The sequence below is a fragment of the Crocodylus siamensis genome, chromosome 13 (assembly GCF_052110815.1).
Source record: "Crocodylus siamensis isolate JL-2025a chromosome 13, ASM5211081v1, whole genome shotgun sequence".
In the NCBI taxonomy this organism is placed as follows: Eukaryota; Metazoa; Chordata; order Crocodylia; family Crocodylidae; genus Crocodylus; species Crocodylus siamensis.
The window spans coordinates 6,675,713-6,688,318 of NC_143407.1; the positions used below are offsets into that span (position 1 = coordinate 6,675,713).

The following is a 12,606-nucleotide window of genomic DNA, read 5'->3' on the forward strand; positions in this document are numbered from 1 at the left end:
CTCCAGCAACCAGCTCCTGTACAGAAAGTGTTGGTCACCACTGCAAGGCTGGGCTGAAGTCTCTAATCTGGACTCCCTACTTTTATACCCAGGGACTGCCACTCCCTCTACCCGTTATCTGCTGGCGCCCAGTTTCGCTTATCACCATGCTCAGCCAATGTCACTATTTTCCTTGTACTTTATTTCCGGAGGACTGCCAGAAGTTTTTTCCTTCTCCTTTGTTGCGAACTGAGGTTATTGAACAATTAGCACCTTTGATAGTAAAATCCCATTACTAAGATCTGACAACAAGCAAATCTGTGCTCAGAACAAAGGAAGCTGTTATCAAAATGTCACTGCACTGAAGGGTTATCTGTTACCTCCTAAATTGGCTAGGTCTTTTCCAAGCAAAGGAATAGTTGCTCTTATAACGCATGGAAATTAAATGATACCACTATCCTTCTTTAAACCCAAGCTGTTAGCCAGACTTTTGTCATCTAGCGGGGTCGTCTCAGTTAAAGGAGAAAGAAACGTGATGAAGTGTTCCTGCGATGCAACCGTGTTCATTTACAAGGAATCAAAAAAGCAGAAGATAGATTTTTCTGCTCACAGTTCCCAGCACCGCTGTAGCAAGACTTAACCAGAAAGGCTCTTTAGCTACAAACAGGCATCCCATTTGTCCTGGGACAAACAATTCTATCCCATGAAAAAGTGCAATCATTCACACATCTATATCCATTGTCCTGGGATGCATTTTCAGAAGGTTCAGGGTGTTGCAATTAAAATGGGATACTTAGGGCTTTAAGAGGATAGACACAACACTTCTATTGATATTAAGCAGAAAGGCTTTATTAACTAGAGAATGAGCTCAATAGGAAAATGGCAGGTACTCTATTGCAATAAACAAATAAAGCAAGCTATAATCAAGTCCAGTGTATCGCTAGCACCTCGGATCATGTGCTGTGGGTCATTGTTACAGAGGGCAGATCCCAAAATAGTTGTTAGCCAACCTAGACTGGTGAGGAATGTGGTAACAGGGAGAGGCAATCACTTTGAAAGGGAAAGCTATTCATAAGTGATCTCGAGTTGTTAGACACGGGATGTATTCAATACTAGAAGCCGGAGATGGGATTAACTAAAAATCGTTGTATTTCGGGTGGTCCCAACAACGAGCTTGCATTCTTGTGCAAAAGGCACTGTTATTATTAAAATTTAGTCGTTTGAGTTTTGCACGTAGGTCTGGACAAGCTCTGTGTCCAGAACAGGGGATCAGAAGTACTAACATTTAGTCTCACCACATCACAAAGTGAGTCTGAACGGTTATCCCGGGATTGCATTATTGAATCAATAGCGGAAGAGTGGCACTGCATTCAGCCGCTCACTAAGCCCCGATTAGGCGGGGGATGTGCGTACACACCAATCCTAGGATATTTCTGTTCCAGGATAAACAAAGGGGCAGCTCGTCCAGACAAATGCAACATCCGTTCCTAGCCTTCTTAGATCTGTCTCACGGTCACAGGCCCAATACTTGTTGTGACACGCTGGCTTTCAACTCCGTTTCCGTACCGTTTTTGTGGTGTTTCCTGCTGCTTCCTACGCACACACGCAGACTCCCGTTCCAGTTCATCCCCCTCTCTCAACTTACCATACTATATGGAAAACATCGTAGACTGCACAGCTCACTCCTACCCCAGCCTTGCACTTGGCTTCGTTTTCAGCTGAGTTACCATTATACTTTCTGAAGAAAAATACCATTTCTATTGAAAAGCCACCAAAATAAAAGCTGCTGCAAGATGTTTTCTACTAGCTCTTCTCTGGGCTAAGTCAGAAACTGTCCTCCTCATTCAAAAGTCACGGGGCTGGACCTGATGATCTCATGAGGTCCTTTCCAGCCCCTGACATCTTGGGTTTAGTAGGAAGAAAACCATCTTCTTAGCTCATCGTAACTCAAGTGAGGTAAACAGTCAAGACAACGCTGTCATCCATTTAATAGGCATGAACAGGTTGAGGCCAACCTTAGGATCCCCCCATAGCCTTTACCTCAACCTGCACACACAGCAACTACAAACTGCCTCGTCTTCGCTAGGACTTTTCCTTGCGACCAACTGAATGCAAGATACAAGCCCACCGTCTCCTCCAGCGTCGGTGCACAGAAACAGCCAGAACTGGGTTAACAAAGATGACCTTTAACACAACCGCGATTGTATGTAGACAAGAACAAGTCAGCACACCAAGTAGCTGGGTTGATCCCTTACCCCGTTATTCCAGCAAGGCTATTAAATAAGCTGAACCCTGCGACACCAAATGACAAGTTACGTTTCATATCTTGTTAACCCAACTCTTCAAGAAAGGTCTAAGGTAGATATTCTAATATTATTCCTTGGACTGGTTTGGGAGGTCTCTTCTGGATTTCCCTGTCTTCTCTTGTAGCGGCCACCTAACATCACCGATCCAGTAACGTCCGTTTGGAATTAGGCATAGTCTGTCTGGACGTAGATAGCAAACAGTTACTTCAAATGCAATTGTGTCCTTGCAGCTTAAGTACATTTGATGCCGCGTAGTAAGCATGACGGGGCAGGCAAATGTTGGAATCATGTGACTGCAGTATAACCTATGAAAAAAGTGAAAATAAAACTGTTGCCCAAGACACTGGGCCTGTGAGAAAGAGAGATGAGAATGTCTGGTGTCTTGGAGAAACGGGATTTATTTGGGCCGAGGACTGGGACAGCTGCATTGCGAGACTGAACGGTATATAACAGCGAAGGTACAGAATCAGAAAAACCAGGCTGTGCGGGACCTGAGGAGGTCATCTAGTCCTGCCCCTTCTCTCAAGGCAGGATCATCTTCATCTAAAATATCTTAGCCTCTGACCTGAGGATATTTGCCCATTCTCGCCAGCCTTTGTGAAATGCATCTGCATTTCACCCATGGCCTGAGGAGTTAACGGGGCCTGTTAGGGATAGTGTCACCCAGCTAAATAACTGAAACTCTTCCCTATCACTTCAAACCCACCACACTACAAGTACTTTACCGGGTAGGTGAGCTAAAAGGAGGACAAATTAGCCCGTGTGAAGCTCCTGACTGCTGCAGCTAGACTACTTTTGGTGGTCAAGGTATCTCTACATGATGCCATAGTCTGCGTTGCAGACACTCCCTATCTAAAGGCCCTTCTTGCCCTGTACTAAGGTCAAAGAGAGGTCCAAGGACACTTCCTTGCACTGAAAATCTGAAGCCAAATGGTAGCCTTACACCCACAGCCTCCAGGGATGCGTCAGAAATTCAGTGGCAGTAGACCGTCTCAGCCAAAATTTCTGATTTTCCCAGCTAGCAAATTCTGAGGACGCGACGCTCTGCTGGAATCGTCAGGCTGGTGCTAGCCGCCATTTCTCAGGGGTTAAGGAGCAGCACGCAGAGGGGAAACACCTGGCCTGAGTTCACGCAGGGATTCAAGTGCTGGGGTTAGAGCAAGGGCTTGAGAGTCACGAGACACTAGCTACCTTCTCTCAGCCACCAGCCTGGTAAGGGACCAGCTTTCTGCTGAAATCTCCAAACCTCCTTCTCCATCTAAGGGCGCTTTGAGACCTACAGGCAAGAAGCGCGGCCTATTATCAGACCCTGACAAGGGGCGGGAAGGGAAGTTGGCCAGTTAGCAAGTACAGCCTGTAATCTGAGCACAGTTGAGGCACTGTCTTCTATACACAATGCCCCATTTAAAACGATCTGTATTTAAAACAAAATCCCTGTGGCTGGGTTAGCTGTTAATTCGCCTTGGCTCAGTACTACTGATTGGGAGAAACTCCTTGTTTCTTCCTAAGCTATGACATCAGGCACATTTAACAGGGAAACCTGTTAACTTGACACTGAAAAAACAGATCAAACTCCAGTTGAATCATGTTATTTTTATGCCTTTTTATTTATTTGCAGTCACCTTTGGATGAGAACCCAGAATTTCATACCACCAATTGTACAAGAGAGAGAGGCTTCAACAAAAAAAGGCAGAGTTCAGTGGAGAGAAATGCTCAGGATGTGGCAGAGAAGCAGTCGGGACCACTATGTCACAGCACGGAGGGTCAGCGGAGAGGCGGGAAGCGGTATGGCATCACACAGAAGAGGGTGGGTTTCATTTAGGCGGCAGGAGCAAAGCCCACCTGGTTGTTGCCCATGTCATAAACTGAGTAGGAAGACCTGAGGAAGACGTCGCCAAGGATCCACAGGGGCTGCCCGCCCTGGGATGGCAGGTAAGTGGGCCCAATGCCAACAACGCAGCTGCCCTCTGTGCTCTGTTAGGAGGAAATAATGCCAAGTTAATGCACTTCAGGGCAGTAGCTCCGATAAAAGCCCAAACTATCCAGCACTCCCGTATCAAAACGGCAGCTTGCCTCAACGCACCAAGCTGAGGCACTATGGGTGACGGTGCAATGAGAAACGCATACCTGGATGATGTAGGCAGGGGGAGGCTGGTTCCACCCATGACAAAGGAGATGGTTGGCAGGCTATCGGTGCTGTCACAGCCAACAACGTACTGTGGAAGGAAAGAGCCAGAGCAGATTAACACACGGCACCACCCATCTCCGGCAAAGGTCTGCACCTCAGAGGCAGCTCCCAGGAACCCATGCAAGTTCTGCAGGACCGCTAGATGGAAACCAATGACTTGTGCTTCTTTTGCACCGCGAGCCACAGGAAGGCAACTGATGCTTCACAAATGTTAATCCCGCCAGCACGCTGAAGGCCCAAAGACATTTAGTTCACGTACTCGTGGCTGGACAAACACAAAACACTTAAATGCGTTGCCCATGGCCAATGCAGGAGTCAATGACAGGGGCAGGAACAGCCCCCAGGAGCCCAGACCCCCAAATTATAAGTCTAGATCATGCTCCTCACTCTCTAGAGCCGAGAGAAAACCCAGGAGCACCTGTCTGCCAGTCCCCATCCTTACCCGCTAGACCAGACTTCTTGGATAGCACAAGCCTACTTATTAGCAATGTCCTTCTCTTCCACTTTTAAGCCTCGCCATGGGCTGCCATTCTTCCTACCTGGCCATTGCTGCTTGGCTCAGCTCCAATAGACTCCAACAGGTTTGAGAAGGAGATGTCCAGGAGCAGTGAGGAGGGAAGTCCCAGTGTCCACAATGCCTTGGCAGCCATTGTTACACCAGCCAGCGGTCTGTCCATCAATGGAGAAACTAAGGAAACCAAATACAAGAGGTCTGTACATCCTCTCCATCTCTGCCACATGATGGATGGAAAACCTGAGGGACCTGACTTGAGGACCCCAGCTTTGTGTTTTCATAGCACCCAGAGAATTCTTTAGGAAGTTTTGGGTCTCTAAGGCCACACAAACCAAACTCAGGAACCTCAGATCCCAGAGACTCAAACCCCATCACAGCACAAGTCCCAGTCAATGGGTATAATCCCGCTGACTTCAGCAGAATACAGATCAGGGCCCAGCTGCCTACAAAAGACAAGTGTAAATCACCTTACCTCTCGATCGCAATTTGCCAATAAGCCTCCTGGGTGACAGGAGTCCAGATCAGCTCCCCAGTGAACAGGTTGGAGTCAACACCTCCAAAGACGAGCTCTCCGCCTCGAGAGCCGCCTTGCCTAATATAACAGGAGAGAAAGTGCTTGGCTGTTTACGACAAGATCCCGAGTGCAAAACAAACCGTGTTGCAGAATGAGCCATGGAGCAAAAGTCCTCATGGTTCTTGCTCAACATGCGCAGATGCACAGATGTCTAGACACCTATGTATTCACCTAGTGAGCCAGACTCCCAGGCATACTCCTAACACCAGAACTCAAAGTGAGTTGCAATTGCAATGGGTGTTTCAGCAAAGCCCCAGCACTGCTTGGAGAAAACAGATGATTTTGTAATGCAAGCAGAGATGCTCCCGAGTTTTTTGGGCATACTAAGCTATAACAGATCCCATCCAGGTGTGGATGCTTGGCCCCTGGCCTTGTGAGGAAATACTACGGTGAAGCCTAGGGTTTGCAGTCCATGAGCAGGGGTTAACATTGCTACCTGGCAGGACCTTTCTTGCTGGGAAGGCAGGAAGGGTGAAAGACCTCATGGAGCTTCCCTTTTATTGACCAGTTCTGAATAGGAAAGGGTGCCAAACAGAATGGGTGCTTTGAAGGTGAAGGGAAGAGAAGACAAGTGATGAGCCTCCTGAGTCAGCCAGGGCCCTCCTGGAGGTCTGGGAGACCCAAGAGGCCCACACCACACCAAGAGAAACCAAAAGCAGTGCACAAACAGTAAGGGAAGGGGAAAGGTCTCCTCCATACGGGCTCAAGTAGAAGCTGAAGAGTGGGGCATCGAGGAGGTTCTGTTGAATCAGGCCTTGCACCACGGTGGTGGCACCCCCAGCGGAGATGGCAGGGTAGGCCAGACCCAGGATCCCATCAAACTGTGCATAGACAACGTTAGTGCCAGGCTCTGTCTCACTCAGGCCAAACTCCCGGTCTGAGATGGCTATGGTCTGGATCTGTGGGGCAATGGGAGGAAACAGCCATTACAACCGGACAGAGAGAGCAGGCTGCCCAATCCACCCAAGCTCAGAAGAAGAGTTCAGTGTGCGCTGAATCTAACCCTCCAAATATCAGGGACTATCACCCCCATTATACAGATGGGGAGACAGAGGCACAGACTGCACAAGTGATTTGCCTGGAGGTTGCACAGCAGGTCAGAGGCAGGGTTAGGATTACAACCCAAACACTCTCAGATATCCTGCTACTTGAAAAAATAAGAGACAGGCTGCAACCCATACTCATCAAGATGAGGAGAGGAACAGATGCATCGGCTTTGGCACTCAACAGCACGTTGTTTTAACAGAGAATTTCCCAGTAGGTCTCGGTAGCCAAAACCACGTGTCCACCAGATCTCCAAGCCCTGGAAATAAGAGGCATTTGACCGCTGCATGACTTAGATGTGTTACAGCATGCAGAGGCGGTTGGAGCCCCTTCTTCCAGGTTCTTCTCAGGGCCCTGGCATCTGATCTCCTCCAGCTAACGCTAAAGCGACAGTCACTCTGGCATCTCCCTGACCAACGCTATTACTTACAGCGACGGTGTCGTAGCCGAAGATTCCCGTGAGGCTGCCAGTCCCGTACTGCAGAGAGAAGCTCTGGACCTGCGTGGAGTACGTGGAGGAGTTAGCAGGGTTGAACAGCGGGGGGTTGGCTGGGCAGAAGAAATGGAGCGGCGTTAAGTTTTCAGCTTGCACAGATGATGGACTCAAGCTTGAACTCAGTCTGGGGCCTGGCTCTCTCATCTCCTTTGGAAACATCTCCTAACAACATACTTTGCCTTGATGTAAAGCTTTCCAGCTGAAGATCGTAGAATCAGAGAAAGTGAGGGTTGGAAGGGATTTCAGGGCGTCACATCTAGCCCGACACCCTGCTTAAAGCAGGACCAGCCCCAACTACATCATCCCAGCCAAGGCTTTGTCTCCCTTGGTCAGAAAAGCCTCCAAAGATGGAGCTTCCACCACTTCCCAGGGTATCTTGTTCCAGTGCTATACCATCCTCCTCGTGAGAAAAACTCCCTTAATATCTCACCTAAACTCCAGAGCATTGCTCCAGTTCAGTTGGGTCTCACAGCACCTCAGAGGCAGGGCTTATCGCAGCTATTTTACAGGTTGGAGAACTGAGGTGCAGAAGGGGACGCAACTCGCCTGAGGTAGCACAGTCATAACCCACACTCCTGCTCTTCAGCTGCCAGCCCTCCCTTTCCCACTGCCGTCCTTCGGGGTACGGAGCGGTTTGAAAACACAGCAGGTGCCCATGCAAACCATAGGGTCCTTATGGCGATGCAGATGCCTTGGCACACTGTTCTGTGGCCTCACAAAGAGGCTGAGAGCATTTGAACAAAGACCCTGTAAAGCGCTGTCTGGCAGATTCATACATACCAGTTACTATTAGCCTTGAGCTAGACCCAAAGAGCCAGAGTCACAGCCCAGGACTAAGCTGTACACACAGCCCAAAAGGATGGTCCCTGCCCAAAATAGTCACAATCTAAGTAAATTCTTCCCCCTTACCTATCCATTTGCAGTGAGACTACACAACTCTCAGCACGCAGGGACTGGAAGAAGGTCTATATTCTCGACTAACCCCCCAGCTTCAGGCTGGCTTAGTGATTGGGATGGGCAACTGCGGTACAGGACCTCCCTCCTTGGAGAAGGCGTATTCCCCAGCCCTTTTCCTGGGGAGGTTACTCACTACAGGCCTCGCTCGGGCAGTACCTGGAAGGCACCCCCAGGTTGGAAGAGCCCGTGTCGAAGAGAACCAGGAAGTTCTGGGGAGGGGTCCCAGTGCTGATCTCACCATAGTAGGACACCTAGAGAAACAGAGATGCTCTTCTCATCACCAGTGCCCCGCTTCCTACCGCTCCCCGGACGATAGAACAACGGAGAACAGGAGAGGTCTGCTGCATGGCAAAGCTCACTTCACTCCAGCGCAGCAGCCAGGGGCCAGGTGGGGCCCGGGAGATGCTCTACTTGCTCTTTTCCCATCCCTGCTCCTTTGCTCATGGAACGGTCTCCTTCCCCCGGCTCCCATGGGCACCCTCCTTCCTTTCTCTCTGCTCCCTCCTCCCCCTTATTTTTGCAGCCAGGCAGATGCTCACATCTATGTAGTTAGCCAGGGGTTCAGAAGCAACAGAGAACTGATTGTAGTACTTGCTGGCTGGGTCATAATGGTGCGTCTGCAGGTAGTCCTTGAGCACGCCCTTGTCCCTCATCACCTCCTGCATGGACTTGAATCTTTTCAAGGGAACTCTACACAGGATAGAGAGACAGTCATAACGTCAATGGGATGGCTCTCTCCTCCCTCTTTCACTCTTCCTATTCCCCCCCCACTCCCTTTCTTTTCTCCACTTTACTCCTTGCCTTTCACATGCTTCAGCACTGAGTTGTTTTGGGTGGGGGCGTCTGATCTTTTTTCCAGTGGGCTATACGATCTAGCTGGTGTATGGTCCGCCACACTGGGCTGAACAATTCCCCCTGGGCCCTGCTGACTTCCAAGTAGTTGCAGCAGAGATGAATTTGACCCCCTATCTTTCACCTTCTGGGGCAGCTGAATGTGATCTACTTGGAGGAGCGAGTGAGTAGCACAACAGAAAGCTAAAACTAGGAGAGCGTTACTTGGGAATCAATCCAGGGCTTAATTTTAGAGCCAATCCTTCACTATTGTTTCTCTGAACACGGGGAAAACGCTAGGCCACAGAAGAGCACACCAGTCATCCTTCCTAAAAATACACTGGCATTTGAATAGCCACATCTCACTGCTCAAAAGGGAGGAAGGTTTATAATATGCGGGGGGATTAAGTAAGTTGCTCAAGGCTGCAGGAACAGTCCACCAGAGAGCCAAGGGCACAATCCAGGGGTCCCGGCCCCTGCCCAAACCAACCCCCCACAACGTTCCCACCGTTCCCTGCAGCCACCGTTGCAGAAATTGCTGCCAGGCAGCTGCGGTGACACTCTGCACTCACCCCACTATCCCCTCAGAGAGGTGGAGACACACCAGGGCAAGAATCAGCCACTTCATGGTGCCCTTCTCTGGAAGCGGTTCCCAAAGGGTCCTCCGGTCACTGCAGTTCAGTCCTGGACACGGGGCTGACATGGGACCTCTAGGATCCCTACCTACATACCCAAAAGGGCCTGCCACCCTGTCTGCTCCCTGCACCCCTGCCCGATCTCACATCACAAGCTTATCACTGGATCAATAAAACTCTGCATTCTGGCTTATCTCAAAACCAGCTGCTTAATCAGAAGGGCAAATGCCATTTTATTTTTAAATGATTAAAGGGCCAAAATTGGATTGATAAGAAGAATCAAAACTCCTCCAAAGACCAACAGCGCACCACCGTGTTTCTCTTTATCTTCCACTTATTTGGAGTTTGATAGGTCTATCAACAGTTTTCCCTAACGGTAAAGGGAAGAAAAGTTTGATCACACGCAGCAGCCGGGTACAAATGGAAAGAATAACATGTTTTGTAGTCACTTGCCTGATCTGCATTGTTTCCGGTTCCCATTTCTGCCTGCAACACTGCAAGAGCTACCTGCATCCAAGGTTATGGAACATCCTAAAGGAACAAAACACGCTGGTTTGGGATAAACGTTGCAGGGGGAACCATAGGGGTACTCTGGACACTTGGGAAGGCATAAATACCCCCTTAGGAGACTTCTTATTTAAACAAAGGGTGAAATTTAGGGAAGGATTTTTATAACCTGCATTGTGCCCGTGACCACATGTTTAGCTTGCACTTGCAACTGGTGTGCACAACCAATTCTTTTCACATAGACACAGTAAAAGTCGTACTAGCAGGGCAAGGGAAGTGCCTATAATAAAGGAGGTGAAAATATCACGTCCAAAAGGCCATCTGTGTAAAATGGTCATCTGCACCAAATTTCTTGGCCTATTAGGAGGTGCAAAAATAACTTATAACCTCACTTTGCCCTGTAGTTACACGAGGCAGGGGAAACGGACATGAAAAATTGCAGTTAAAAATCAGTTTATTCCAGGCCTCGCAAACACCAAAATGCCTTAATTGTAGTCATGCGGTTATTACAGGTACCTGGTGACATGACGAAACAGAGCTGCAATTCCATTTCTTGACACATTTTAACCCAGAAGATCTCGGGCTGGCAACATATGACCGATATGTACTGTTCACCTCAACTCCATCTGACCACAGTGACTTTTGTCAGAGAATTAATTACTTCTTATCTGGACTTTGTGCACTGGCAGCAGGGGAAGACAGCCCAAGGCACAAGCACTTGTCACTCTCTGCTGGATCTACAAGGGGGGCTCCAGTAGTGGCCTTGCCAAGGACAGGAACAGCAAAAGCTTTTGTGTCGTATCTACTTCAACTCTTGCCCATACCCTAAAATGACCATATCAACAACTAGCTCCTATCAAAATCCCCATACAATTCATCCAGCTATGTATAGTCATTGCTCCAGCTAACCTAGACTCTTAGTAGTTGCCAAGGTGAGATTTCCAGATATAGGAGTAGAAAAACAAGGTTGGAAGGGACCTCAGCAGGTCACCTAGTCCGACCCCCTGCCCAAGGCAGGATCAACTAAACCGTCTCAACCAAGCAGGTCTTGTCTAACCCGCTTCTAGAAAAACTTCCAGTGATTCCAGGTAATCCTTTCTGGTATTTAACCAAAGATGTACTGAAAAAAAAGTCCTTTCTAATATTCAAAATTTCCCTTTTTGTAATTTAAGCCCATTTCTTCTTATTCTGTCCCCAGTAAACCATTTTAATTCAATCCTCCTCCTCACAGGAGGCTGTAATTCCTTAGCTGATTAGCGAGAACACCCTGGAATCAATACCTCATTTGAGGGGGAAACCTTTGTACTTTTAACCTGAACCTGAAGGGGTTTGCCATTTTCAGAGGCTTCTGTGCATTTTCCTGTTGCTGGTTGGGTCAAAGGGAGACTTGGGTACATCCTTGTGACCAACGGCAGCGGATGTCCCTGCCCTGCAAAAACATCCCACAGAGCTCCGTGGGTTCTGAGAGAAGAGGGGACAATTATGATCCTCTCTTCTGAGCTTCCTTATATCACAGGATAGAAAACCATGCATCAAACTCAAACTTCAGGATCAAGCCATCGGTGTCCAATAGCATACCTGCCTCTGGCAGATAGCCACCATCTGTCTCAGTCTCTTTTCATCCTTTGCAACACTTTCATAGCATTTCAAACCAATAAAGCCTCACTGACTTATTTCCTTCTACAGAAGAGTAAAGGCTTCAGCATCTCCTCATACATAACTACGGCTGTAGACTTCAGGGTGGTTTAGATGCATGTTCATCTTGGTATGTGGGAGGGTGAGGGAAGACCTTAAGTATGTGGTACTCCTCTGCCTCTCCACCCCCAAACTATCCCCCCCTCACCCCAGGTCCTGGCAGGTCCCAGTCTAAACGCAAGCCACATGGCAGAAGCTCCGTCTTCTGGAACGTAATTATGAAAAAGGCACGTATAATTCACGTGGTCCAGGGGAACGGCAGGACTGGGTCATCCTGTGGGCTTCAATTACAGAGAAGCCAAAAGAACATTAAAGAGGGAAGAGAGATTAGTTGAACCCCATCGCCTTCCCCACATACATACAGATCAGAATCAGGTTTGCAGCATTCTCCTTCTGTGCTTGCAAAGCTTGAAGGAGAGGTAAGATGCAGGTGTCTGGTTGTACCAGTCGATGGGGCAAGGAGTATAACCATCACCACGCCGGTGCAGGGCTGTGGTCTGTCCAGTTCAGTACCCTGCAGGCACTGCCAGAAGTTAAGCTACTGGGAAATTATGACTTAACCTCCTCCTAAAGCAGGTTTACTCCTGATCCTTGGCATTTCCATCCTGAAGCATCAGGATTTATAGCTGTCAAGTATTCAAACCTATGACGCACATAGGCCTTCTCCTCACCAATGTTGATGTTGAACCCTTTGTGAAATCCAGCCAAAATGTCCAGGTACAACAATCCTGCAGGGGCAAGGTGTCCCACAGGTTAATTATGTCCTAGGCAAAGAGTATTTCTTGCGTTTGTTCTGAAATATCGGGACATTGATTTCCTGGTCTATTCTAAGAGAGGGCACTGGACTAAATAAGCATTTGCCCTCTTTGCAGCAAATTCA

The 12,606-nt window shown here is 48.5% G+C and overlaps 1 protein-coding gene across 1 annotated transcript; it reads right to left on the minus strand.

Moving 5' to 3' along the window:
• Positions 1 to 3,908: 3,908 nt before the first annotated feature.
• On the minus strand, positions 3,909 to 11,837 carry LOC149853779 (gastricsin-like). Its single transcript, XM_090025110.1, is given in 10 exon segments — positions 3,909 to 4,257; positions 4,392 to 4,501; positions 5,013 to 5,063; positions 5,065 to 5,161; positions 5,460 to 5,579; positions 6,261 to 6,460; positions 7,036 to 7,154; positions 8,192 to 8,309; positions 8,598 to 8,748; positions 9,462 to 11,837. Coding segments are annotated over 10 exon segments (1,251 nt in total). The 5' UTR covers positions 9,593 to 11,837; the 3' UTR covers positions 3,909 to 4,103.
• Positions 11,838 to 12,606: the final 769 nt, after the last annotated feature.